Source organism: Eptesicus fuscus, chromosome 13, assembly GCF_027574615.1.
Source record: "Eptesicus fuscus isolate TK198812 chromosome 13, DD_ASM_mEF_20220401, whole genome shotgun sequence".
In the NCBI taxonomy this organism is placed as follows: domain Eukaryota; kingdom Metazoa; phylum Chordata; class Mammalia; order Chiroptera; family Vespertilionidae; genus Eptesicus; species Eptesicus fuscus.
The window spans coordinates 896,883-924,806 of record NC_072485.1 but is presented as its reverse complement, the minus strand read 5'-3'; the positions used below and the strand labels follow the sequence as shown (position 1 = coordinate 924,806).

Below are 27,924 nucleotides of genomic sequence, written 5' to 3'. Positions count from 1 at the left end.
GTGACGTGACACCTCGCCCGGCATGTTTTGCTCAGAAGAATAAAGACATGTAAACAAGCGTGGCATTGAAATGTCAGCGAGTACGTTTATCAGCCAGTCCGGGGAACAGCTCGGAACGCGCTTACAGAAAGCTTACGGGCCAAGCGGGCGAGCCCCCGGGACGGACGCGGCTCCGGCCGGAGCAGCAGAGCATTTGGTCACTGACCCGCCCGGGCTCCCCGAGACCACGGCCTCCCACTCACGACCGCGGCACAGACCGCGGGGTCCCGCAGGCGGGCTTTGTCTGGGCCAGGCCCCGGGCACGCAGCGCCCCTCCTGCTCACACCGTGAACGCTGTCCGCGCCCGCGGCTCAGGCGCACAGGGCCTCCCTAGAGAAGAGTGTCAGGCCAGCGACGTGGAAGTGGGTGTCTTTCCCCGATGCCTCCTCCTGGGAGCACCGGGAAGCTGCCGGCTCCACGGCACAGCCGGGCCACTGAGCGGTGCGGGAAGCTCCCTGCTGGCGCGGAGCAGCCGGACTCCCGGGACAGCACAGAAGTGCGCCCGACGGCTCAGGGCAAACCCAGCCGCCGGGAAACACCACGGGTGGAGGCAAGGCATCTCAGCACCCTGGGCACCACCTCGGGCAGGCCTGGACACTGTGCCCGGGGAGGGGGCGGGCATCCCTGAGAACTCGGTGAGGAGGCTCTGAGAAGGCAGGGGGGGCGGGGCGGGCGGAGGTCAGGGAGAAAGGCAGGTTAAGAGGGAATAAATTAAAGGTGAGGGGAGCTCGAGGGACAGGCCCTGTGCTGACCTTCAAACAGCCGGGAGCGCCAGGGCTGGGCGGGAGGAGCGGGCAGGGGCACCTGATACACTACATCGTAAGGGACAGCCTCTCGCCCACCTTCTCCTCCATCTCACTGCGATGCCAGCCAGCCGGGGCGAAGGGCACGGCCCCAGCTCCCCAGTCAGTCCGGACATGGAGTGGGGCCAAGGGAAGTGGCTGTGGGGTAGTTCAGGGAGGGACAGCCACCCCCTGGTCCCCAAATGCTATAAGGCACAATTCTTAAGAGGCAATTAGATTCCATCCAAAACATTAAAAAAAGAAAGAAAGAAAGAAAACAACAAAAACCCTAAAAACCAAAACTCGTTAATCCCAGGCCTCCGGGCGGTGCTGGGCCTGGACGCCTACCAAGGAGCTTAGGAAACGTGTCTGAAGAGACAGGAAACCACGGCGTCTCCGCGGGCAGAGGGGAGCCGAGGCGCCTCCGGGCGGAGAACTTGAGTGAGGGCCGTCACAAAAATCGGGCTTTTGAAAGCCAACAACAGCTCTTCTTCCAAGACGTGCCCGGTCCGTCCCAGGACTTGGCAGCGCTGAGCGGGCTCCTGGCTCCTGGGGGTCTCCTGTTTCCGGACGTGCGCGGGGTCCGGCGGAGGTGGACCCATGCCGGCTCCGGGCGCCGCCCTCTCGGGAGGAGTGGGCAGCAGAGGGTCCTCTCACACGCGCCACTGCTGTTGATTTCACGCGGGAAAACCCGGAAGCTTAAAGCTGCAGACGGGAGGAGCCGAGGGCCCTGCCCGCCTGGTCTCCGGTCCTGCTGGCCTTCGCTGCGGCGTGGGCTCCAGCCCGCCCGGCCGCAGCCACTCCTGCTCCGCAGCTTTACTTACTTTATTTTTCTCTCATTTGTCAGGTTTGCTTGTTTTTTTAAAAAAAAAACACGTAGGGCATGGGGCCGCCTCGGGCAGGGAGAGGGGCGTAGCTCTGCCGCTACATGCGGGAGGGCGGGCTGGCCAGCTCGTAGAAGAGCAGGTAGGCGTCGCTGGTGCGCACTTGGCCGGAGGACATGGGGGTGACACTGCGGAGAGAGGGGGTCAGCGGCCTGGGGGGGCTGCGGGGTGGCCCTACTCTCTGGGACCCACCCAGCGCCACCCTCGTTTGCAGCCTTCTAGTCTTCAAACGGGCAGCAGACATGCCACCTGGCTTCCTGGCTCGGACTTTGTATTTTGTTTAATTTTTAAAAAAATGTATTTTTACTGATTTCAGAGAGGAAGGGAGAGGGAGAGAGAGAAACATCAATGATGAGAGAGAATCATCAATGGGCTGCCCCCTGCACGCCCCACACTGGGGATCGAGCCCGGGACCCTTCAGTCCATGGGCTGATGCTCTATCCACTGAGCCACACCAGCTAGGGCTCTGGCTCTGACTTTTCTGTCAGTCAAGGTGGAAGCCAAGCAGACGGGCAAGGGCAGGGTCTGACAGCGGTGGGCTGTCTGGGTGCAGGTCTGTCTCACCTGGAGTCATTGAACGTGTGCCACTCGCCGGTGGCCGGGCTGCGGCAGTACGCGGTGTAGTGGCCGCCCATGGTGGTTCCGGAGTGATTGGACACGGCGTACAGGTTGTAAACAGCGTGGTCTGGGGAAGAAGCACGGGTCTGCGAGCCCCCGGGCACTCCCGCCCCCGCCTGCCTTGCTTCCCAGTTTCAAACTCCCTTTCTAGCAGCTTCCCCTCCTCCTGACTTCCCATCTGCATCGTAGGCACCTGTGCCCTGTCCCTCCCTCCCTCCCTGTGACAAATACCGCCCTCCCGGCGCGGCTCAGGGGTGAGCATCGACCTATGAACCGGGAGGTCACCGCTGTGTTCCCGGTCAGGGCACAGGTCCGGGTTGCGGGCTTGCTCCCCTGTAGGGCCGTGCAGGAGGCAGCTGATCAATGATTCTCTCTCACCTTTGATGTGTCTATCTCTCTCTCCCTCTTCCTTCCTCTCTGAAATCAATAAAAAAAATATTTAATTAGAGAAACACTCACTGGTGTTTTCTGAAGCAAATTCTCTCAAGTCCAGGTCCCTCAGCGGGAAGTTCACAAACGTTGTGAGCTTGCTGGTCCGCACCCTGGACTCGGAGAACCGTTTCAGATCTGGTAGGAAGCGCGTCAAGGACAGACAGGGTGCAAGCACAGAGTGGAATAACGGGCCGGGTCCCGACGCGGGCACCCTCCGGGACAGAAGAGCAAACACGAGAAGCAAGGCCCTCGAGCCCCCTCTGCCCCTGCGGCCTGCGCTGGGCCCGGCCATCGGCCTCCGAGCCGGGCCCGCGGACGCACGGTCCTAAGGATACGGAGCACCAGGACCTTGGGGAACCTCTGGATGGAGAACTTTTTCAGGCACCGCCTCCGGGCGCGGCAGCGGCAGCACGTCTGGGGGCACAAGAGCGAGAGGCGCTGAGCCGGCCGGCCGGTGACCGAGTCTCCCGGACGCGGACGGGGCGGGGCGGTGCCTCCCGGGAGGCCACTTACAGGCTTCTCGTCGCCATCGAGCACGTCCTCTTTGGTGAAGAGCCTCATGCAGTCCATTAAGGTCACCTCGGGATAACCCCGCTGGCAGGGGCAAAGGTACAGGTCAGAGGTCAACGGCACCAAAGGGTCGGGTGAGAGTGTCACAAGTGGGTCGGGCGCCTACCTTCGCAATGGGCAGCGAGAGGTCCCAGAAGGGGTCGAAGACCGTGGAGCAGTAGCCGCAGTCTGTGCACGTCAGGGAGCTCTTCAGCTGCCCCACAAAGAGATCTGGGGGGACACACGGGTGAGCGGGCGCAGCTCCTCTCACGCCTCCTCCCGGGTCCCAGGACACGGGCAGGGCCCCCGCACTCACCCCCGATCCGACTGTCTTCCCGCTCCAGGTATTTCCTCCACATCTGCCGCCCTTTCTCGTCATCACTGGGGACCAGAGAGGGGAAGGCAACGGGGTCAGAGGTCAAACCATGACACGTGTAGGGTCTATCAATCTTATCCTTAATATTCAAACTTCTTCTCGTCACTGCCCCTGAGGACGTAGGCAAACACCTCAAGTCCATCCAGTTTTGCTCCCCACGTTCCTCCTCTTACTTACGGAAGGTGATCGAGGTTCTCAGGGGTGGACTTAGGCCTCACTGTGACTCGGTTTACCTCATTGTGCAGCCCATCCAGAAGGAAGCGGAGGAACTCCTGAGCATCCTGCTGACTGAGCCCCAGAACAGAGAGTGAGCAAGCCCTCCTGGCCCAGCAGCTGCCCCGCCCTCCGGGGGGGGGAACCTGTTGGCAAGGCCCTTACTTATAGCCCACGAAGCGCGGGGCGTATCTCTGGATCTGGGTCTTGAACTCTGAGGGGCTCACCACGTCACTGAGAGGCGAAGTCCACATGGCCTGGATTAGCTTGGCAAACTCTGCCGGGAGGAGAGGGGGAGGACGGGTGAGGCATTCTCTATAAGCAGCTCTGAAACCAGGCTCCCGGCGAGGAGGAGCCGGAGGGAGACAGGAGAGGTGCGCAGGAAAAACAACCACCAGCCCTGGCCGTGCGGCTCGGTGGGTAGAGCGTCGGCCTGAGGACGGAAGGTCCCAGGTTCGATTCCGATCAAGGGCACATGCCCGGGTTGTGGGCTCGATCCCCAGTGGGGGTGCGCAGGAGGCAGCTGATCCATGATTCTCTCTCATCACTGCTGTTTCTCTTTCTCTTTCCCTCTCCCTTCTTCTCTGAAATCAATACAAATATATATTTTTTTAAAAAAGGAAAGAAAACACAGCTCCTAGTGCAGCCGCAGTGGAGCGGAAAAGGCGTGCGGGGAAGCGGGGCTGTGCGGACGGGCCCACCTTCCATGAGGGCCGTGTGCGCGTGGCTGCTGTGGCTCAGGTCCCGCAGGTAGAGCCGCTGCAGGCAGTAGTCCCTCAGCTCACGCGTGTTGCTCAGGCACTGCAGGATGGCGTTCATGAAGCACTGCGGGAAAGGCGAGTCAGAGGGGTGGCCCTGCGGCACCCACGCACCCGCCCGAGGCCCTCAGCGTCACCCACCCCGGAGCGGGAGCGACCCTCCCTCCCTCCAGTGAAAGGGGCGGAGTGAGGCAGATCCACCGGTGACTGCCCAGAGGGGGTATAAAAGGGTGTGGGCGCCAGACAGAGTGGGCGGGGGGCGGCAGCGGTCCCGGGGGAGAAAGGCCCAGGGAAGCGCCTCCAGCTGTGGGCAGGGGGTCCGCGGGGCCCGGAGGGGACTCTGGGCAGGTGGTCCCAGCCGGGAGAGCAGGGTGGCCCCAGAGAAGACGGGCTGAGAACTCACCGTGTTCCCAAGGTTGCGCAGGCCAGCCAGACCCTGGGCGCTCTTAGAGTTCTGCAAGCAATGAGCAGGCGCATGAGGCAGAGGCAGAGGGGCGGCCGCGCGGGCTCTCTCCCGCTCTCCGGCCGGGAGCACCGGCCACATGTGTGCTCTCTTCGGCGTCAGTCACACACCTCGTAGGCGAGAGGCTTGGGAACGCCTGCCCTTTTCAGTGCACAGCAATACCTTCAGGGCTTTGCTTTCTTTACCTGCCCCCCATCTTAAAGGGACTCTTTTAAAAGGAAAAGCTTTTTACTGAGTTCAGAGAGGGAGAGAGAGAAAGAAGAACACTGATGATGAGAGAGAATCATTGATCAGCTGCCTCCTGCACGCCCCCCCACTGGGGATGGAGCCTGCAATCCGGGCATGTGCCCTTGACCGGAATCACACCTGGGACCCTTCAGTCCACAGGCTGACGCTCTATCCACTGAACCACACCGGCCAGGGCTTACGTTACTCTCCATTCTCTGCCATCCTGGAGGCTGGAGGTTGAACTGGAGAGTAAGAATTCATATATTTGGGGACATATTTGAGTCCTGGTTACAAGAAACTTCAGTTCTCCAATCCAGACACTGGCTCAGAGATCTGTCCCAGGCGCCGAAAGCAGCTGTCATTAGGCACCGCAGGAAAAGCTCAATGAGAAAACATCGGACCTGAACGTAGGTCTAGGGGGAAGGCGGGGGGGGGGGGGGGCGATATCAAGTCGGCCTGCTACTATGAACGGCCAGAGACGGCAGATGCTCTCCAGGGGGCTCAGCGGGTGCCCTGGGAGGACCTTCCTGCCTGGCTCCGGTTCCACATCCCAGCAGCCCCAGGCGGCCTTGTGCTGGCAGGTTGCGGCCGCAGAGGCACGCAGCTGCCTGCAGGGGCCGCTCTTGCTCTTGCCCTTGCCCTTGTGAGGTGGTGAGGTCAGAGAGAACAGGTGCGGGGAGGGCTCTGCGCACGGTGTGTCCAGGTCCATGGCTAGTTCTGGCCCTGCCTCCAAGGAACCAGAAAACCTTCAGGCTCCGAAGGTTAAAGCAGCCGTCTGCAGATGAGCCTGCCCCCCACCCCCTCAGAGTGGGGGGCAGGCAACTCCGGAGCAGCCCTGGCTGGGGCATGCTCACCCAGCTCACCCTGACCGAACAGGAGCCCAGAATAACTCAGCGGCCCTGGCTGCTCCGCTCCGCTGGTGGGGCGTCTTCCCGTTCACCAGGAGGCCGTGGGCTCGATTCTCAGCCAGGGCACACAGCCAGGTTGTGGTTCAGTCCTTGCGTGTGGGTGACAACTGCTCCCTCCCTCCCTCCCGCCCCTTCCCTCTCAAAGCATATCCTTGGGTGAGAATTAATAAGAAACAAATAAAATAAGTCATGCCCTGTGCCGACAGCCCAAAGCCCACGAGGTTGTCACCTCCGGGGGAGGGGCGGGGGCTGGAGGAGGGCTTTTCCCGGGAGGGACGTGCTGAGCCACAGGGAGAGTGCCCCGCCAGCTGTCAGGCCTAACTAAGAGGCAGGGAGGACAGGCCCGGAGGGGAGGCGGCCGCGGCCTCGAGAGAAAAGCCCTTGGCAGCAGAAGGGGCAAGCATTCGTGAAGACGTCGGCCGGGACGAGCTGTCTACGGCCCCAGACACAGCATCTCTGACTGTCTGAACCCCGAGGTTCCGAAGAGACCCACCACGGAAAGCGTCCCCTGGACAGAGGCCGCACCGGCCTTGTCGGGTCGTCCTGGGCCCAACTACACCGCTGCCCCCGCCTGGCGCACCTGAGCTCGGCCTGAGGCCCGCGGTGCGGACGGCCACGCTCACACTGCTGTGGGCAGAGCTCTGTTAGCTCTCCCCCTGCACCCCAGCCCACACCTGCCCAAACAGGCCGCCGAAGCAAAGCCACGCTACCCTGGCGACCCTGCCACGGCCACCAGGTGGCCCTCCGCTGAGAAGGCGGTCACTCGGACAGGGACGGCGGCAGCAGGACCCGGGGGGCTTCCTCGTGAGGCATCGCCCGGCGGAGGGAGGGCAGGAAGAGCCTGGCATCGCCCAGTGACTCTTCCTTTTTTAATTTTTACTGATGTCAGAGAGGCAGGGAGAGGGAGAGAGAGACATCAGTGATGAGAGAGAATCATTGATGGCTGCCTCCTGCACGCCCCCACTGGGGATTGAGCCCGCAACCCAGGCGTGTGCCCTGCCTGGAATCGAACCCGGGACCTTCAGTCCGCAGGCTGACGCTCTGTCCCCTGAGCAACACCAGCCAGGCCCAGTGACTGTTCTTGAGGAACTGGTCCTGCTGACGCCTGGTGCACGGGGAGAAGTCCCTTTAAGGCACTGCGAGGACTCTTGGTGTTTTTTGGGGGGAGAGGGTGGGATATGGGGGGAGGTGCTGTGCCTTTCTCTAAATTCCTGAGTTCAGCCTGGCTGGTGTGGCTCAGTGGTTGAATGTTGACCTATGAACCAGGAGGTCACGGTTCGATTTTGGTCAGGACACATGCCCGGGTTGTGGGCTCAATCCCCAGTGTGGGGCGTGCAGGAGGCAGCTGATCCAAGATTCTCTCTCATCACTGATGTTTCTCTCTCTTTCTCCCTCTCCCTTTCTCCCTAAAATGAGTAAAAAATATATATTTTTGAAACAATAAAAAAAATTTTCTGAATTCAAAACCACATGCCAGTTTCTAAGGGCTCTGTGTAAAGGCGGTGAACAGCGGCGCTGGGGTGAGGGCAGAGGGAGGCATGAGTCGGGCGGCCCCGGGTCCAGGCTGCAGCCAGGCGCCTGCTGTGTGCCCAGCCAGACACCCTCTGCCGCCAACAGGCCCGGGAGCCCAGGGAAGGCGGCACTTTCCACCCACAGACACACACGAGGTCCCGGAGGGACCCCTCTCCCGGGAAACACCGCGCTGGCAGCTGACCTGCAGGAGCCGGGAGCCCCTGCCCAGCGGCCTGGCCCCAGGAGAGGACTCCGGGCGGGACGCGGGCACGCGGGAGCTCACGTGCAGAGTCTGGATCAGGAACGCCCCACTGGCCATCGGCAAACCTAGTTTGACAGTAGCGGCCACTGTTCCAGAAGGTCAGGACACAGGCCCGATTCGCCCTCCAGCGATGGAGCGGGGGCGCGGGAGCAAGAGCTGGGCACAGGGACCATGAAGGAAGGCAGCTCGAGGCTTGTCTTCACCCTCAAGACCCCGTGAAGGGCTTTCCTGCTCACTCCCCGAGCTCCGCGGGTCGGCGGCCCGGGGGTCCGCCCGAGTCCTGGGAGCCCAGGTGGCCCTGGAGGGGCAGCGGGCGCACCGCGGGCGGCTGCCTGGGGCGGCTGCCTGTTACGTAAGACCTGCCAGGCTCTGACCCTTCTTCTCCCCAAGTAGGCAGTGCCCAGCCTTTACCCCCAGCTTCTCTGGTGCCTGCCTCCCTGAGGGCCCAGTGCCCGCTGAGCAGCCCGGGAAGAACAGGGCCTGCACCTCCCCTTCCCAAGCCTGCGGGAGCCGCCCGTTGGGATCAGCGTGTGTGTGCGTGTGTGTGTGCGTGTGTGTGTGTGTGTGTGTGGCGGGGGGGGGGGGGACTGGGGGCGCTTTCCGACCAGCCTTTCTGGCCCCCTTTTGGCCTCAGAGTCGTCGCCCCGGAGGAGACCAGTGAGCCGGCCAGCAGGGCCCTCGCAGGCCAAGAACAGTCAAGGTTACGCATTCCTGCACCTGTCCGACCTGCCCCCACAGGTGCCTGCCCGGCCACCGGGGAGTCAGGGCCCGGCCCTCAGGAAGCGGAGGGGGCTGCCAGGAGGCGTGGGATCACCTGGGGCGGGGGCATTCCTGGCCCGGGGGCTGGGGAAGGAGGCGGGGGCGGGCGGAATCCGTCCTGGCGGGGTCGCGCGGGGACGCCGGGAGGGGAGGTGGGCGCCCGGGGGGAGGCGGAAACGGGCCCTGCGCGGGGTCCCCGGAAGCAGCCGTACCTTGGCTTTGTTGAGCAGGAGCCCCACGAAGGTGGAGAGCAGCAGCGACGGGGAGAGCGGGGAGCGCGGCCGCAGCTCCTTGGCGAGGGCGGGGAAGGGGGCGGCGGGGGGCCCCTCAGGCAGCGTCACGGTGTAAGAGGTGCGCATGCTGGCTCCGCCCGCGCCTCACGGGGGCCAGAGGGGCGCGGGGGGCACCGCGCGGTCCCACAGCCCGACGCCCAGGCCGGCGGGGCCGCCCCGACCCGTCCGCCGCCCGTCGGTAACCGCTGCGGCGCCGCCCGCGCGCTCCTGCCCCAACCTCCGGGCGCGCGCCGCCAACGCCAACCGCCCCGCGCGCGCCGAGCCCGGCCCGCGCCCAGCCCACTGGTGGCTCCCGCGGCCGGACCGACGTCAGCGCCGGGCGGAGCGCGTCCCGCCTCCCCCCGCGCTCCGCGTCCCCCGCCCCGCCCCGCGCCCCCCTCCCTGCGGAGACCTGCACCCCGGGGAGAGCAGGATGGGGCGCGGAGCCCCGCACCGGCCTGGGGATGGGACCCGGCAAAACTGTCCTTGAGGCCCGCAGAGAACACGGCCCCAAACGCAGTCAGCGGAGAGCTCCCCTGGGGCGGCCAAGGCCTGCACTGGGGCGGGTGCAGATCGCTGCGAGCGCCCATGGCGTCCGGAGTGTCTTCCCGAGGAAATGCGCTCACACAAACGTTTGCACAGCACGGGGAGGGGGGGAGAGTGGGCGCTCATGCCCTCTTGGAGCCCAGCACCCAGTCTGTGAGGCCGTGAGCCCAGGTCAGGGGCCGAGTTGCAAGGCCCCGCCTCCCTCCACCCTAGCTTGGCCCAGCCGAGAGGCGATGCCCCCTCCCTGTGCGGTCCGGACGGTGAGAGCCTTTTCTGGGCTCTTCGACGCCATTACTCAACTCCCGAGCTCCCAGAATCTCAACTTCTGATTTGTTCTTTGGAGGTGGGTAAAGTGACACAGTGGTGTGTGTGGGGGTGCCCAGCTAGCGTGGGAGTGAGGGTACCACGCTGACCCCAGGGTGGCGGCGCTGGAAGGTCAGCGGTCTGGCGTTCTCCGGAGCTCCGCCCCCTTACCTATCGGACGCCGGGATCTGCTCAGACAGCCTGGCCCGGGCGGGGGGCTATTTTTAGCCGGTATTTTTAGCATCTCCAGTACTCGGAGGCCAGCGGGGCGCCGCTCCTCCCGCAGGCCGGTCGCACACGCACACGACCCTGCACACAGGATTAAAGCCGGGAGGGCCGCGTGCATGACACACGCCCTAGGCCACCCCCAAAACGGCAGTTTCATGCCAATGGATGGGGGGGGGGGGGGGGGGCCGGCAGGAGGCGGGACCTGCAGAGCTTCCACTTGGTGATAAAAGAGGGGGCCGGCGTTCAGAGGGTGGTCTCCAGTCTCTCAGCTCCCCCAGGGGCCCTTTTCTGTGCGCACCTGCTTTTTAACCACAGCCCTCGGCGGCCTGCAGCGACCTAGCTGGCGTGTGACCACGTTGCATCTCTGCCCTGAGACGCAAGCCTCCTCCCGGCTCTCCCTCTGGCCCGGAGCCTGGGGCGGCCCTGTCTGTGGAGCTCTGTCCGTGCCCCCTGCCCCCCCCCCCCCGCACGGTCACCACCAGCCTGCTCTCCTTTCTCTGCCCCAGCACCTGCCTTCTCTCCCGTCGCAACAAACCCACCTACTATTGCGTGCTTCCCGAAGGCCAGGCGCTGGCTAATGCTTTAGCTAAACGATCGCAGGCGACGTCCGTCATAACACAATGCGCAGTGACGACGGCCTCTGCTTCACAGACGAGGCCCTGAGCCCTGAGAGCCGGATGCCTTGCCATGACCGCAAAGCTAATACCTGTCAGCCTGCGGCTTTGAAGCCTGGCCTGTCCTGCAGCAAAACTCATGCTCTCACGACAGGACGGTGGCCTGGCCTTCCCGGGGGGCTAATTGCCTCCCTATAAATTAAAGAAGGCTTGCTTGCCCCAAAGCCTCCCTGATGGACTCCCCACCCAGCTCTGAGCCCCCGCAACGGCACCGCAGTCTGCTGGCATCCGGTCTGCGCTGTTAGTTTACCCTGATGTATCTATCTTTGCGGTGGTGTCTCTTAGACTCCGGGGGACGGTCTGATTGTGGGTGACGGTGCCAGCACTGAAAGCGCCTCAAGGACAGGGTTGTGGGTTCTTAGTAAACGGTGCTCTCATTTCCTCAAGGGGCCAGGCCAGGCTCTGCAGGGCATCCTGGGAGTCCCCGAGCCTCTGCTGGTGGGGTGGGTCTGAGTTTGCATGGGAATCGGGGGCTGCAGGGGCAGTTCCCAGCAGGCACTCCCCTCTGGAGCAGGCTGCCTCCCTCTGACCGCAGCCAGCGCTGTGCCTGCTCCACCCAGGACGGCCCTGCCTCCTGCCAGACGCTCCTCCCCTCCCCTGGGGGCAGAGGGTGGTAGGCGAGGCTGGGCTGGGGGAGGTGACAGGTGGGAAACCTTCACCTGGGAGCCCCTGAGAAGGCTCGGAGGAGGGGAGAGAATTCACAGTCATCTAGCTAAGCAGGTCTGCACACCAACAGACAACTGTGGCTCATTCCTCGACTGGCCACGCCCCCTGGAGACCCTCTCTCTGCAGTGCCACTTCTTAACCCTCCCTGAGGACATGTTTCTCACTAATTCTAGAGGGAGAGGAAGGGAGAGAGGAGGGAGAGGGGGAGAGAAACAGAGAGAGAGAGAGAGGGGGGGGGGGAACACTGATCCTTTGCCTCAGGCACGTGCCCCAACAGATCAGGAATGGAACCCAAGATCCTTTGGTGCCCAGGATGACGCTCTAACCACTGAACAACACCAGCCAGGGCCAGGGCCATTTCTGGAAGTGGAAGAGGTAAAGGATATACAGCCAGCCTCCTGTATCTGTGGGTTTCACACCCACGGACTCAACTAACCTCAAGTTTAAAGTTTTTTTAAAAAAATGTCAGAAAGTTTCAAAAAGCACAGCTTGAATTTGCAATGTTCAGGGCGCTACGCTGGGTCCCGTGAGTGGAGCGATGTAGGGCCCGTTCTGCCGCAGCCTCCATGTAGAGGTCCCGTGCGAGCACGACGCCATTACGTAAGAGGCTGCGCGTCTGGGGTTTGGTATTGGGAGGGGCATCCTGGAACGGATTCCCCGCGGGTCCTGAGAGAGGACTAGTCTCTGGGCCTGAATCTGGCTCTGGCCTCCTGCCTCTGGGGGAGCACAGTGATGTCCTCCCGTCGAACACTCCCTGCCGTATGGAACGTGAATAAAGTCAGAGGTAGCTCTGTGACAGCAAGACTGAGTGTGCGCCCGCCAGCGTGGCTCCGTGGTTGAGAGTCGACCTATGAACCAGGAGGTCACGGTTCAATTCCCGGTCGGGGCACATGCCCGGGTTGTGGGCTCGATCCCCCAGTGTGGGTGTGCAGGAGGCGGCCGTCAGAAGAGATAAATATAAATGTACATGAAGACTGAGTGCGGCCGGCTCCGCAGGCCTCGGTGGGCAGCCGGGCCAGGCTTTGGAAGCACTGCTCAGGCCCAGGCAATGCCGAGGCCAGCGCCGGCTCCCGCACGCAGCTGCTGCTCTCGCCGCCTGCCCCGGGCAGCCGGTGGCTGACTGGTTGGGGGGTTCCGGGTCCTTGTGGGGGCGGGGCTGTTAGTCACACGTGCCCTCGGAAGGGAAAGCCAGTGGGAAGCTCTGCTTCCCGGGTCACTCACATCCCGGAGGCCACCAGCTCCGCCTTGGAGCCTCAGGCCGCCTGGCCGGAACCAGCCAGATCCCGGAGGCCCACACACCTCCCTCTCTGGCTTGTACCTCTGTCTAGCGCAGTGGTCGGCAAACTCATTAGTCAACAGAGTGGCAAACCGCGGCTTGCGAGCCACATGTGGCTCACGAGCCGCAGTTTGCCGACCACTGGTCTAGGGCACCACTTTTATGTCTCCATCGAGGTCAGTGGGTGCAGGTTCCCTGTACGGCGCTGGGCCCTGAACCTGACGTTCATTTCTACAGCCCTTGGCCAGTGGAGTGGCGCCTCCAGGGAGGGGTGCCTGGCCGAGCTCCACCCAACACCACGGCAACTCCTGGGCTGGGGTGAGGGAGGATGGGGCTGGGCACTGACTCGGACACAGCTGGGCAAGGCCGCACAGGCCCCCGCCAGGCCACAGCCCACAGCTGGCCTTCCGGGAAGAAGCCCGCGGTGTCCTGCAGGCTGACCACAAGCCACGAGCCGCCTGCCCTTTCTCCACAGCTGGCCCTGGCCCCTCTGGCTCAGGGTCCCCTCCGGTGACCTCCCCATGCTGTCAGCGCACACTCAAGCCTCAGGGAGTCCAGCCCCTCAGGGCGGCCGACAGGGTGAGGACAGGCCCGGGGTCTCAGGCAGCCAAGGTGCACAAATAGGACGGCAGGCTGCGGCATAGCGAGCCCGGAACAGCAAGGAGGTGGGGGGGGGCGAGGGGGTCACACCCTCCCTCAGGAGCCCGGGTGGTCCCCGTCTCCCGAACCGGTGCCTGTGGAGGACGCTCCCCCCCTGCCCTGCAGGCAGCAGTCAGGTCCAAAGTCCCACGAGAGACAAATCACATGACCTCAGCTTATATAATCTGCCTGCCACCCAACAGCTGGGACCCGGAGCTTCAAGAGATGAGTGGGCAGCCCGGGGCAAACAGGCCCTAGGACACGGGCCCAGGTGCGTCAGGGCCCAGACCTTTGGCTCTAGCGGCAGGTCCAGGGCAGAGGGCACGGGAGCAGGGGAGACAAGCGGGCCAGGATCCCAGCCTCGGGCCCTGCTCTGCGGAACAGCAGGTGCCTGGCCCGGTGACTGTTCTGGAGGGCCTGGCTCCGCCCCCCCCCCATCCCCGCCCCCCCCCCCCCCCCCCCCCCCCGCCTGCTCTTCCTGGGGACCGGAGAGCGTGGCCGGGTAGGGCAGGGCAGGGAGCAGGCAGGGCTGAGGCTGAAGGCAGAAGGCCAGAGCGGAGGGAGCAGTTGGCGGGGTGGGGAGGAGGAGGATTAGGACGGATTGGGGGGTAAAAGCAGCCCTGGCAGGGCTCAGCGGGAACAGCGTGTCCTTGGGCCCAGGGACAGGAGCCGTGGGCCGGGGAGGGGGGAGGGGGGCAGACCAGGTTGGGTACTTGGGCTCCAGCGGCTCTGCAGGGCCAGGCCACCTGGTGTAGAGCGCCCCCTGGGGGTAGTGAAAACTTTTTCTTCTTTAAAAAATAATACCAGTTTTTTAAGCCATCACATCCTCCCTCTCCAATGTGTCTGAGTTTTAAACAGAAGGTGGAGCCTGGGCAGCCCTCACTGTCCTAGGCTGAGCGATACCCCGTGGACTGGCATCTGGTTGGTGCTTAGGCAGCAGGAGGGGGTCATTCATGCCCCCCACCCCCACCCCGTCCTTACTGTGCCCAGTTGAGTCTGTGATATTCCAAGTTCATGTTGGCCGGCGGGAGGGGGTCTGGTTAGAGCTTCGGTGCCCTGGCCGGCCTGCTTCTGACCTTCTGACCTCCCTGCAGAAAGCCAGCTGCGGGAAGCCGGCTGCCCTGGGCCCTGCCCCCTTACCCCTCTCTGGGGAGCTGCCAGATGCCCCTTCCTGTCCCTCCCCCCCGAAGTTGACAGGGACTCCCCGACATCGCAGTGGCTTCACATCCCTCCACACCAGCCCTGTGGCATCCCTGTGAGGCGGGTGGGCGGTGTGGCCGCCCCTTTTATGGATGAGGGAGCAGAGCTCAGGTGAGGGGTGTCAGGTAAAGAGGCAAATGCTGCTTCCGGCAGCGCAGCCCATCCTGGCCACGCCCTCGCCCTCGCCCTCGCCCACCCCCTATGACACCTGAAAACAACGAGGGCTGCATCCTATTGCAACTATTTTAAGAACTTATTTCCCGCCCAACCGAGCTGGTGTGGCTCAGGGGTTGAGCGCTGACCTATGACCAGGAGGTCAGGGTTCGATTCCCGGTCACGGCACATGCCCGGGTTGCGGGCTCCATCCCCAGTCGAGGGGTGTGCAGGTCTATGATTCTCTTTCATCATTGATGATTCTCTCTCTCTCCTTCTCTCTTCCTCTCTGCAATCAATAAAAAGATTAAATAAGAGAGAACTTACCCCTCAGTTAAATGTGAATGCCCTGGGGCAGGCACCAGCTCACACAGCTCGTGCCCCCGAGGGTGTGAGGGTGTGAGGGGTGCACGTCCTTGCACACCCGCTACACGCCAGGCCCTTCCCTACACAGCCTGCGATTAGTCATGATGGACAACCTGTGACGAGGAGACAGGCGCAGAGGTGAGGCGTTTCTCCGGGCCGCACCGCTGGGGGCCGCACCGCTGGGGGCCGCACCGCTGGGGGCCGCACCGCTGGGGGCCACACCGCTGGGGGCCACACCGCTGGGGGCCGCACCGCTGGGGGCCACACCGCTAGGGGCCTGAGCGCCCGCACTTGTGTGGCTGGAAGGGAGGTCAGGGCAGATGCGCACGGAAACGGGTTTAGAAAGCGGCCCGGGCTCCCTGACGCGGTTGTTCTCATCTCAGCAAAGTGCAGGCTGAGCAGCGAGGAGAGGGGCGAGCCAGCCTCACACACCGCTCTCTGCTGCAGCATCTCCTTGAGCTCCGCGTGGGCACTGGCTCGGTGGCAGGGCATGGCTGGCATTGCTCGTGGGCTGTAAGGTGTTCTGGAGCAAGGAGGGCTATTGGGGTGCCTAAGTGTGCCCCAGGGCAACTGGCCACTCCCCTGAGGCCCTCTCTCAGCACTTCCCTCAGCCTGGCCTGGTGAGGGGGCCTGGTGTCTGCTTGGGATGGAGGGAGGGCACGGACTCCCGGGAGGTTGGGGATGTGCTGTGTGGGAAGGAGGCGGAGCCCAGTGTTCTCACCCCAGAGCAGGAGATGCTGCTCCCTCCCGATGGGGCTGAGGGGCTGTCCTTCCTCCTGGAGAGGCAGTGCCGGGCCTCAGGCTCCGGTGCCTACAGGGGCTGAAGAGCTGAGCGCCAGCCTAGAGGCTTAAATTCAGGGGACCTGGGTGGGGCCAGGTGAGCCCTGCAGGTGGTTCTGAGGTGGGAAGTCTGTGGGCCCACGTGGAGGAGCCCTGGGTACCACAGAAACCCTGCTCTTCGGAGCAAAGTGAGGTGGCCCCTCAGCAGCCTCTAGGACCTGGGCCCCTCCACGGAGGGCCGTGTTCTAGTCACCCCTGAGATGAGATGGGCAGTGCCAGCCATGCCCATGGGGGTGAGACACACTCCCACCCCAGCAGCTGTTCCTCTGAGAGCTCACACCTGTCTCCTCGGCAGCTCTGCCCTGTCCCACTCCTTCCACCCCCAGCGCAGCCACCCGCCCGGCGGTACCAGCTTCTGGCTCTCCCTTGGCCCTTCAGACGCCTCCCGGGCCAAGACTCTCTAGCCAGGTTAGCAAAGCTGTCCTCTCCAGACCGTTAGTGCTCCCACGCTTCGGGGTCTGTGGCCCGAAGCCCCGCCCTGAGCTGCACTCTTGCTCCATTCATCGGACAAGCCCGCTCAGCAGCATTTCTCTTTTGGTTTTTGAACTTGAAGCAATCTTTTTTTAAAATCCATCCTCTGACCAAGGCTTTACTGACAACTTTCCATAAGTTAGTAAAAAAATACAAAAATACAGAACACAGCAGACAGTATTTCGTACACTAGAAACCACATGACAGAAGTCCCTTCTCATCACTGTAAAAAAGTCCCCAAACCCCAAGCACTATGTTTTGGTGGGGACAGGACTGTGGTCTCCCACCTAATGAACCAAAACAACCCGGCAGAAAGTTCTAACCGGGTAGGACTGAGGCAGCGGATCAGATTTTAAAACAACTCCAGCATTTCTTACTGTGAGACAGCGACAGTGTAAAAGAAGGCACACGTCCTAGGAGTATGGGCAGAGCACATAAAGGAGACACAACACCTAACTCTCCTTCCTTTATGCTAGCCTGTCCATCTGTTCACCCACCCACCTACCCACCCATCCATCCATCTATGCATCCCTCCATCCATCCACTCATCCATCCATCCATCCATCCATCCATCCCCATCCATCCACCCACCCATCTACCCATCCATCCACCCACCCACCCATCTACCCATCCATCCATCCACCCACCCATCTACCCATCCATCCACCCACCCACCCATCTACCCATCCATCCACCCACCCACCCATCTACCCATCCATCCATCCATCCATCCATCCATCTATGCATCCCTCCATCCATCCACTCATCCATCCATCCATCCATCCATCCATCCATCCATCCACCCACCCACCCACCCATCTACCCATCCATCCACCCACCCACCCATCTACCCATCCATCCACCCACCCACCCATCTACCCATCCATCCACCCACCCACCCACCCATCTACCCATCCATCCATCCATCCCCCATCCATCCATCCATCCATCCATCCATCCATCCATCCATCAACCTCTGCATCCATCTACCCATCTAGCCATCCATCCATCCATCCATCCATCTATCCACCCACCCACCTATCCATCCATCCATCCATCCATCCATCTACCCACCCACCCACCCACCCACCCATCTACCCATCCACTCATCCATCCATCCAACCATCCATCCATCCACCTATCCACCCACCTATCCATCCATCCATCCATCCATCCATCCATCCATCCATCCATCCAACCATCTACCCACCCACCCACCCATCCATCTGTCCACTCATCCACTCACTCACCCTCTATCCATGCACTCAGCAGGCTAGCTGAGTTCTGTGCTGCTCTAGGTACACGCTGAGGGGTCTAGAGGCATCATTTCTTTCTCATCCCCAGATAGAAACTTGCCACTTAATAGGTTACCAACGACCACAGACAAGACCGAGCGAAGTCTGTGCCCCAAGGAAGGAGTGTTCAGGGATTAGATGGGAGGGAGCCGCCGCCAGCCCTCACTCAGTCTCCGGGAGAGCCCGTCCACCCGGGCCAGGGAGGGTGGAATCAGAGGCATCAGCTTGTCCAAAGCCAGAGACAAAAATGTCTCTGAAGACACAGGAGATGGACGGCTGTCCAGGCGCCTGGCCCTGAGCCAGCTGGTGTCCGTCAGTGGAGATCCCTCACCCAGTGACCAGGCCACCTGCTAAGTGGCCTCCGGGCTGGGAGAGAGCCCGAGCAGGAGAGACTGCCGTGCAGAGGCCTCTCACCACAGGGACCAGGTGGTCTGGGGCCTCAGCAGCGCACAGGAGGGGGCGGGGCCTGCACGGGGCCCTGGCCCGCCGGGTAAGATCCGTGGAGTATGTGGGGGTCTCTGAGTATTTCCGGGAGCACTGCTGGACTGTCCTCATGTGCACAGGTCCTCAGTGGGTTTCCCGGGGAAACGGGAAGCCTCGGAGCAGGGCCGGAGCCATCGGGGCACCGGCCATGCCTGGCTGGTCCCCACCAGGGATGCGGGAGCAGGGGCTGGCCAGGAGGCTTGGGGAGAAGCCCTCTGCCTGGATCGTCAGCAGCGGAAATCCTTCCTGCAGCCTGGCTCTTCCCCATCAGGGGCCCCTCCCCAGCCCCTCCCTGGGTTCCCCGGGGGCAAACTCACCATGGTGTCCCGCCCTGGGGAGCTGCTGCGGCTGGACCCGGGGGCCAGGCCCTTCCCCTTCTCCCACAGAGTGTACCGGCCGCTGGGTCGGTAGGTGGGGCTGAGGACTTCAGGGACTCGCGAGGGAGGGGCCTGGGCAGGCAGCTGAGGGGTGCTGCCCTTGCGCCCGTAGTTCTCCAGGTAGTCGGCCAGGTACTCCGAGCGGCTGGCCGCCTGGTAGAGGCCCTGCAGGGCACACAGCTCCCGACGGGTGCGGGCCAGCCCGGGGCTGCGGCCCAGGGGCCCAGGGTCCAGGCGATAGCTCTCCGAGGCCCGCAGACTGGAGAAGTCCCTGGCCAGGTCGAGCTGACTGCTGGACTTCTTCTGCGTCAGGGGCAGCCCCTGGCTGCGGGCACTCATGGGCAGGTAGCCGAGGGAGCTACTGGTCACTCCATACGGGAACCCGCTGCCCCCGCTGAGTCCACTCCCTACTGGCCGCTCGAGGCCTCGCGCCTGGCTCTCTGACTTTTTACCGCCTCCGAGGACCTCTGGTCTCAGCAGGGGGCGGCCCCTGTCGTAGTCCAGGATGGAGGAAGGGCCGTAGGTACTGGGCCGGGCGAGGAAGCTGGCTGGGGGGCCCGGCTTGAAACCCCGCTTCTCCTTCTCCAGGAAGGAGGCAGCCAGGGTGGCACCGTAGGAGGAGGGAGTGTAGGAGCCATAGCCTGCCTTGGCGTGAGGGGTGTCTGCGTAGCGGGCCGAGTCCGTGTAGCGCTTCAGCGTGGAGGAGAGCTGGGACATCCTTCAGGGCTGTGCTCCGTGGGGACCGGGAGCCTCATGGGCTGGAAGACAAGGAAAGATCATCAGAGGGCCCCGGGGGTCGGCTCCCAGCATTCCTGCTCCCCCATCCTCCACCTCCGAACCCTGGATCTCAACTAGGGACCACACGGTCCCTTTCCCCAAGAGGCTGGCCCGCCACTGAGCAACATGCCTCTGCCCGGTGCACACACATGTGGGCACGCAGGTCTGCACACACGCAGCCATTCACACTTCAGGGAGAGCACAGAGGGGACTGGCTTTGATGAACCACCAGGGCAGTCAGTCTCAGCACCTCGTGGCGTCCCTGAGTGCCCCCCTCACACGCCAACATGCCAGCAGGAACTGCCCTCTCCCCGCAGCCTCCAGCCACACACAACCACCCAGCCCAGGCCCGTCGCTCCGCCTGGGCTCTCGCCCTCGGGACAGAGGGCCTGGACAGCCGAGTTAGGCCCATCCCACTCCTGTCTGACTCATGGGGGAGTGAGTGGGAGTCTGGAATTAGACTGTCCGAGCCGGAAAGACCAGAGGATCCTTGGATCAGATTCCTGGTGAGGAAAAGCAGGCTCATGAGAGGGAGCAACAGGGGGTGGGGGAGGGGAGGAGTGAGCAGGTGGCTGGGAGGGTGCTTGACCTTGGTCTCCACACTCCATCCCCAGCCCTTCCCTGACACACCGGCTGCCCTGAGCTGAGTCTCCTGCTCTAAGTGGATCAGGGCACCGTGGCCTCCAGGAGTCCCTGCCAGGGCCACGCCCAGCTGCTCCTGGCGAGGAGGCCGTGCCCCTGGAGGCTGACGCCCCGGCTGCCCAGGCGCTCACGCTGGGGGATCTGGTGAAGGAACACAGGCCAGCAGAGCCAGGGTGGGAACCCAGGCCTCGCAGGTTTCCAGCCCAGTGCTCTTTACACATGACCTTGATTCACCCCTCCCACCAAACGCAGGCTCACTCGGGACCCCCAGAGTCCCTTCCGCATCCCCAAAGCGCAGGCTTTATCTACAGTGGAGCTGGAGGGCACAGAGGCTTTGGAGAGAGCAGCAGGTGGGATCAGGCCCCTTTCCTGAGGGCCATCGGGGGCCCTTGGGGCGGGGGGAGAGCCACCGGGACCCTCGGAGTAGCGTGTGCAGGCCTTGCCCTGTGATGGACTAGATGGGTGAATTTGCCCTCGTCATTTCACCCCTCTGAGCCCCAATGTTCTCACCTGCAAAGCGAGTATAACATCATTGCCATCATCCCTACCTCACAGGGCTGTCCTGAGGAGGTCAGGGAGATACTGACAGGGAAAGCCCTCCACAGGACAGCTATTATCTCCCCGCCCCCCCCCCCGGCCCCACCCTTGCTGAGCCTGGAATAAGTTAAGGCAGGGCTGGGTCCCTCCCGCTTATGGTGGCTTCTGACCTCCGCCTTGAGCACTCGGGTTCCCTGCAGCCCCAGTGACCTGTACCCCCTCCTCGGGGTTGGCTGCTGAGGAGGCAGCAGCAGCAATGTGGCCGCTTAGGAGGCAGCCCGCAGCTTGCCAGGCCTGTAGCTCAGCCCATCAGGGCAGAGAGGAGCTGGTGCCAAGCCCCACATGCCGAGGGCTTGGCAGAGGGCACTAGAAGCTCGGTCTGTGCCAGGCTTGGGGTCAGTGCAGGGGGGACCCACAGATGGCAATGTTCACAGGGGCCCCAAACAAAACATCTAAGGGCTGGAGACCAGGGCTGGGGAAACCATGAGCTTTCCTCGCATCGACTTAACTTTCTGGGGTGCAGAGAAGGAAGAGTGTGAAAGCTGAGGGAGGCTGGGGAGGAACAGACAGAGGCCCGGGGGCTGGGCCTAGGGCTGGGGCCGGGCCGGGGCCCAGTCCGGTTGGGCTGTTTCACTATTGATGAGAACGCCATCAATAATTCACAGTCAAAGAAACTCCAGGTCTCCGGAGCTGGGCTCCGGGACACCGAGCTGCCAATCAGATACGACCTGCCTCTCCCAGCTTCCCGCCTCCGGCCAGGGCCGTCTCCCTCCCCCACGCCGTGCAGCGCCCAGCTCTTGGCCTCTCCTGGCCGCTGACGGTGCAGAAGGACTGCAGCCAAGCTAGGCGCAGCCTGGACAGGGACAGACGGACAGACGGACAGCTGATGAGCAGCCCTGGGGAGAGTCGGGGCTGGAGGCAGACCACGCCTCCTGGCCTCAGAGTCCCAGAGGGGCTCCCGAATCCCTGCTTTCCCGCCTGCTCCCATCGGGCAAGCAACTGGCAGGCATCCCACCCCTGGAAGCTGCCCCGGGGCCGGGGGGTGGGTTCCTGCTCCCACACACAGCCGTTCGGAAGCTGAGCTCTGGCTCACAGTCCCCGCGTCTGGGCGAGGGTCCCTGTTGGGGCCCAGGCCTGCAGCGTGCCTATCCACCTCCCCTGCCCCGTCCCGCCCCGCCCGCCCCGCTGTCTCACTCTTGAGAAGAGTGCTAGTACCTCCCAGGGGAGCAGACAGGTTAGGGTGGGGCCCCCTCCTCCCAGCATTACCTGGCAGGGCCGACCCCGGAGGCTGCATCCCACACCGCGGGTGGGAGACCAGGCCAGGCCCTGGTGGTATCCTTGCCACACAAGCCAGGGGCAGGACTGGCACTCACAGGGCTACGCGGAGGCTCGTTGCCACAGGAACAGCCTGAACAGAATGGCCTTTCCAAGGGGCAGCGGGAGACATGCTGATTGGCTGGGGCAACCCCTCCCCGTCCCTGCCCAGTGGGGGGTCCCGCTGCCTGGCTCCTGCCCCTGTGTGCCCAGCTGGCAAGCACAGGCATGTGGCTCCAGAAGGCGCCTCCCAAGTGCCGGCCACCTGGGACAGGAGGGCAGTCCTGCCAGGCTCCTCCTCCGCCATCGCCATCACCACAGAGCCCTCTCTCTCCTGCTCGCTCCAGTCTCCGCACTCGGCCGTCCCCCCTCTCGGGAGGGGCAGCAACACTCCTCTGAGCAGAGCACGCGGCCCCTGGGCGCACAGGTGAGCCAGCACCCGCAGCCCCCACGCCGGCCTCAGCCCACGCCCGCCCGGCTCTTCTAAGTATCTGCAGCGTGTCCCCCAGATCTTAGCGCGGCGTTAAGCTTTAATTCTTTTGGAAGAATAAGTGCCTTGCTCTGGCCGCCTGACTCAGTTGGTTGGGTGTTGTCCGATGCACCGGAAAGTCACTGGTTTGATCCTGGTCAGGGCACGTCTGGGCTCGGCCCCGGGGGGAGTGCAGGGGCAGTGCTCTGTGATTCTCCCTCATCATCGTTTCTCTCACATCCATGTTCCTCTCTCCCTTCCTCTCTCTCCCTTCCTCTTCCCTTCCTCTCTCCCTTCCTCTCTCTCTAAAAGAATAATAATAATGATGATGAATAAATGCCACAAACATCATTTGAAGATTTAATTTTTTACATTAACTTGAAATTTAAAATATTTTATTCAAAAATTTATAAACAAATAGATAAGAAATATAAAGAATGGAGCACTTAAACCAGCACTCGTGTTCCCGAAGTCGTTAAAGCTTAAAACTCCCTGAGACTGGAGCCGGTGCGGCCCGGCTCCGCCCGCTGGAGCAGGTGCTGTGAACGGCCCTTTGCCGCTGGGTTCCCAGGTCTCACTGGGAGGAGGGGCAGAGCTGGTGGGATCTGCATTCTGCCTCTCACAGCCGCCCTGACCTTGGCCCCCACTTCACCCTACCCTATGCTCTCCCTGAGCTGGCCCAGGGTGGGGGACCCTTGGGGCAGGGCGAGGGCGGGGCCTCCGGGTGTCACTGTCAGGCCACAGCAAGGCCGAGGCGGCCTCCGCGGGGTGTGAGCACGGTCAGGTGCAACCCGAGCCGCCCGCTGCGATGCGACGGCAGCAGACGGGAGGTGGGCCCTCCGGAGGCCTCCTTCCCAGCAGCCAAAGCCCGCGTGTGGCCCGGCCCCGGGCTGGCCCTGCCGGCCCTCGGCCCAAGGCCTGGTCAGGGACATGCTCCAGCCTCCCACCTTGCTGTCACTGGCTCACTCCCCAAGGCAGCGACCGGATCCGGATGAGTCAGGGGTTCGGATGAAACCAATCCCCCAGGGGCAGCCAGCCCCTCGCAATCAGTCACTGTCATTTCCTGTTGCTCACGTGCAAGGTTCCCGAACCTGCCAGGCCAGGGGAGGACTCGCTCCCCAGGAATCCCAGGCACTCCTGGCATCCAGGTAGGGGACTAGGAACAGCCCACGTCCCACAGCTTCCCGCCCCGCTCTGCCCAGATGCCCTGCTCTCTGGGGTGCAGGCATGCCAGCTCCCGTGGCCGTTTCGCTGCCCAGAAGGAAAGCCCATGGCTGGTCCCCAAGCCAGGCCTCCACAGGACCCAGGCTCGCCCCCGCCAGGTGGCCAGGGCAGGTGCATGAGAACCAGCCACCCGGGCCCAGCAGGACCGTCAGAGTTTCCCACGGCCACTGGTGAGGGCAGGAGGCGCTGCTGGTGTGCTGACCCGCAAGGCCAAGTGGCCGAGAGAGGGGCCCCGTCTCCCTTCACCTCCCCCCTGACCTCCCTCTCTGCGTCCAGGCACTGGCGGGCACACGCGGGACGTGGGAATCTCAGGATGTCGCGACGGGTGTGGAGACGCAGGTAGAGTGGAGGCTTGGGCGTGGAGACCTGTGCTCACATCCCCCAGGAGACCTGTGGGCCTTCTCAGGGCCCCGAGCCTCGGCGGCCGCTCCTCCCAGCCTGGCCTGGCAGCTCTAGCTGAGTGGGAGCAGCCAGGGGCCACCGGGAGTGCCTGATGGTTTTACAGGCCAGGGGTCACGGAAGGGAATTTGGGGCCATTTCTGTCTTTCTGGCTCCCAGTAGGTGCCCAAGGATTGGGAGAGGGGCGGGAGAAGAGGTAAAATAAAGAGATTGAAGATGACAGCAAGAATCCCGACTGGCTGAAAAGAAGTGGGTGGGCCCAGGGGAGTATTCCCATTGGGTAATTCTTTGACTTGGGGTTGGGAGAGGGTAGGCATCTTACAGGGCTAAGAAAAGGCACTGGAAATGGGCCCCCAGAGAGAACTGAAATCCTGAAGTTCCCTCCAGCCGCCTCTGTGGGCGCTCTGCTCTCCCGGGCCTCCTCCCTGGTCGAGGCTCTCTCTCTCCCCTCCAGGACCCCATCCTGTCTAGTCCTTGACCTCCAGCCTCTGGTCTTGCCCACAGCACCACCAGGCCTGGTGAGCCGTCACTCCACTGTTCCCCAAACAGTCCAGCGTCCCTGTGAAGCTCAGATATTAAAGGGGCAGCTACTAACCTGTGTTGGGGGCAATGGGCAGGATCCGGGGCTTCTCCTTCCTGGCTGGGCCGGAGCGCCGTGGTGAGCCCTGGCGGCTGGAGCACGCCTCTGGGCTGGTAATCCTGCTCAGGTTACTGACTGATATATATAGCATCTTATCTGACCTCACAGCCATGGCAGCTAGCTCCACTCACTGTGTTCCAAGCCCAGGGGGAATTAAAGGGGCAGCGACAGGCCTTCCCTAAAGGGGCTGTCCTGATGGGCCGGGTCAGGCCAGGAGTCCCAAGAGGACTCTCTGAATGGGGGACACTTTGAACTGGAACTGAAGGGGAATTCCAGGTGGAACAACTGGAAGGAGGACAGTGGGATGGGGATGGAATGGATGCAAACAGAAGCAGGTGCCAGTCACAGACTTAGAGACAAGGAAGCAGCACAACGCCGGCCCTTGCTTCTGAGATGAAGACCTCAAGGTGACAGCCCCTTGTTCAAGGGCACAGACAGCGAGAGGCAGAAGAGACCAGCGCCCAGACTTTCAGCCCAAACCCTTTTACAGCGAGCTCCCAGACGGCCGCCCAGTCCCTTCCTCCCCTTCCAGCGGCTCTGAGACAGAGGGCAAGTCGCGTAGGCTGTCGGAACCTCAGTCATTTAATCGTAGTCAGCATAACACACGACACCTCCCAGTTGTGAGGGTTAAGTAAAACACGTCAATGTCCTGGCAGGACCCGAGCCCGGCACAGACTGGCAGCGAGGTGAGCCGGGAGGCCCCCTTCTCCGGCAGCCAAGCTCCCGCGTGTCCCCTGGCCCAAGGCTTGGTTGGGGACATGCACCCCAGCCTCCTAATGTAATTATTATTATTATATTGAATGCTTCCACTTATCATTATAGTTAGTGGTAGTATTTCTTGTTGCTGTTGTTACTCCTCACCCGAGGATATTTTTCCCATTGATTTTTAGAGAGAGTGGAAGGGAGAGGGAGAGACAGAGAGAGAGAGAAACATCGATGTGAGAGAGACACATCGATTGGTTGCCTCCTGCATGAGCCCTGACCAGGGCCGGGGAGGAGCCTGCAGCTGAGATATATGCCCTTGCCTGGAATTTATCCTGGGAACCTTCAGTCTGAGGCTCTATCCACTGAGCCAAACCGGCTAGGGCTAATAGTCATCATAATAATGCCCTATCCCCCAGTTGTGAGGGTTAGATAAAGCGTATGCCAATATCCTGGCACGTAGTAAGAGTTCAGGAAGCGGTCATTATTATTACATTGAGTACTTCCATGACGGGTACAGTTAGTGGTGGTCTTTTCAGTAGCACCTCCCAGGTGGAACTCCTCAGGGAGAACAGGGCCTCTGTGCTGGCCCTCGGAGCGCCTGCCCTGCCGTAGGAGACGGCCCCCATGCCCCGAGCTGGTCTGTCCTGTAACTGGCCAGGGCAAACGCGGCCTGCCCTGCTCCCAGCCCTCCAGCCCACCCACCGGAGGAGGCCTGGCCCCTGGGCGCCTTCCTCCTTCGCCTAGAAAAGCACAGCAGGAGCGGGGGCTCCGAGGTGGCTCACTCTACCTGCCGAGCGCTCGGTGTCCAGGCCGCGGAGCTGGGCAGGGCAGGGTCCCGGGCGGAAGGAGCAGGGTTCTTCACCTCTTGGCCTGGCTCTCGGTCTGTTTCTCGAAGGCTCTGCCTATGGACTGGGAGTCCCAGGCTGTGCCTCACCCTGTCTTGGCCGAGGCCCTGACTCAGCTCGAGCCCTGATGATGCGCTTCGGGGGACGCCCTGGCCCGGCCCTCATTCCAGGCCTGGTGACTACTCGTTGGGCAGCATCTGTAGCATCAAAGGAGTGCGGGTGCCCACCCTCAGCTCAGCCAGCTCTCCTGCCCTCCACTGTACGGGGTCCCACTTGGGGGACCTTCACATGCCCATGCCTGGGGAGGTGATCATCACCCCAGTCTCCAACTCAGCCCAATTTATATTTTTACTGATTTCAGAGCAAGGTAGAGGGAGGGAGAGAGAGAAACATCAACAATAAGAGAGAATCATGGATCGGCTGCCTCCTGCACGTCCCACACTGGGGATGGAGCCCACAACCTGCGCCTGTGCCCTGACCGGAGTCGAACCCTGACCTCCTGGTTCATAGGTCGATGCTCAACCCCTGAGCCACGCCCCGGGGCTCAGCCGCATCCTGGAAGCAGCCAGGTGGGAAGTGGGTGGTCAGTCCTCAGAGACCAGCTAGAACGGGTTGGCCAGGGATCCCCTGGGCTGTTACCTGCCCCCTGGAGCACCCCCCCGCCCCCGCTTCTGTTTCGGGATGGGTGAGAATTTCAGATGCCGCTTTCTGGTCGTGAGGGTGGGACACCCCTCCATCACTTCACTGCTGCCCTCCCGACCCCCGACTCCCCTTGGCACATTGGCCAGAGGCAGCCCCGCTCCCGGGAGCTGTACAGGGAGGAGGGAGTGAGCTGCGCGCCCACGCGAGGAGGTACTGTCAGTGTCCAGGCGGATCTCGGGCCACACACCACGGGGCACGGGGCACGGGGCCCCCGACCCGCCGGAGCGCGTTTCCGGAGAACCTCGGATCAGCACGCAGACGGCGCCCCTGGCGCCCGGGCTGCCAGCGCGGCCCCCGCCCACGGCTGGCACCCACGGCGGCGTCCTCCGCGCGACTGGCACCCGCTCTACGTCTCCAGTGCCCGCTTCGCGCGGGCGGTCTCCGATGCTCCGCTCTCTGAGCCTCCGAGCACCGACCGCCCCCGGCCTCCCCGGCAGGGGGCACGTACCTGCGTCTCCTCCGAGGGTGACCGCGCCGAGCCGGGCGCAAGCATGGGGCCGCGCGTGCCCCCCGGCGGGTCCGAGCGCGGGCAGCGAGCCGCTGACGCGGGGAGCTCCCCGGCCTCCGCTCCGTCGCCTCCCGCACCTCCACCTCCCGCACCTCTGCCCGGGGCCCGCGAGGACCTCCCCGGGCAATCGGCGCCACCCAGCGGGCAGCCGCCGCATCGCGCCGGGCAGCGAAGCCACGCCTCGCGTCGCGTCACCGAGACGCCGCACGGGTATTGGCTGTTCCTATTGTGGCGTCATTAGAGCCCGCCCTGCTCGGGTCTCCCTGGCAACGCATTGTGCCGGGAGCCACGTGGAGGAAAAGCCCGCAAGTTTGGAAGCGGAAGAGCACCGAACACCTGGGAACACCTGGCGGGGAATGGGCCCCCGGGCGGGAGGTGGGCCCGGACGTGACGGGGCCGCAGGGACTGGAAGGTTTTGGGGAAGAGGAGGGAGGGGCCGTGGGAAAGGCCCAGAACTGGAAGCCTGGGGCACGTGCAGCAGCTCCCAGAGTTTAGGGCAGTGATGGCGAACCTATGACACACGTGTCAGCACTGACACGCGTAGCCATTTCTGATGAGCCGCATGCCGAGGATGAAACATTTGCTGCTCC

The 27,924-nt window shown here is 63.1% G+C and overlaps 1 protein-coding gene across 3 annotated transcripts; it reads right to left on the bottom strand.

The window, feature by feature from the left end:
• Positions 1–60: 60 nt before the first annotated feature.
• On the bottom strand, positions 61–27,359 carry USP2 (ubiquitin specific peptidase 2). Of its 3 annotated transcripts, none has more exons than XM_008150072.3 (13): positions 27,275–27,359; positions 18,513–19,330; positions 5,055–5,105; positions 4,595–4,718; positions 4,059–4,170; positions 3,858–3,968; positions 3,621–3,685; positions 3,432–3,535; positions 3,269–3,349; positions 3,091–3,169; positions 2,783–2,890; positions 2,270–2,390; positions 61–1,833 (listed from the first exon to the last, which is right to left on the bottom strand). In XM_008150072.3, exons 2-13 carry the CDS (start codon positions 19,287–19,289, stop codon positions 1,746–1,748), a joined length of 1,821 nt encoding a protein of 606 aa, XP_008148294.1. In that variant the 5' UTR covers positions 19,290–19,330; positions 27,275–27,359; the 3' UTR covers positions 61–1,745. The 3 variants fall into 3 exon arrangements, with proteins under 3 accessions (XP_008148294.1, XP_054581299.1, XP_054581298.1); XM_054725324.1 differs by having other exon boundaries at positions 19,218–19,330; positions 27,275–27,353; XM_054725323.1 differs by lacking the exons at positions 18,513–19,330; positions 27,275–27,359 and adding an exon at positions 8,996–9,302.
• Positions 27,360–27,924: the final 565 nt, after the last annotated feature.

Excerpts from the sequence above, each read along its gene's own strand:
- USP2 (XM_008150072.3), bottom strand. The coding sequence starts at position 19,289 with ATGTCCCAGCTCTCCTCCACGCTGAAGCGCTACACGGACTCGGCCCGC. Across the intron at positions 4,719-5,054 it reads TGCGCAACCTTGGGAACACG|TGCTTCATGAACGCCATCCT; the intron begins GTGAGTTCTCAG and ends CCTTTCCCGCAG. Across the intron at positions 3,350-3,431 it reads TCTCGCTGCCCATTGCGAAG|CGGGGTTATCCCGAGGTGAC; the intron begins GTAGGCGCCCGA and ends TGCCCCTGCCAG.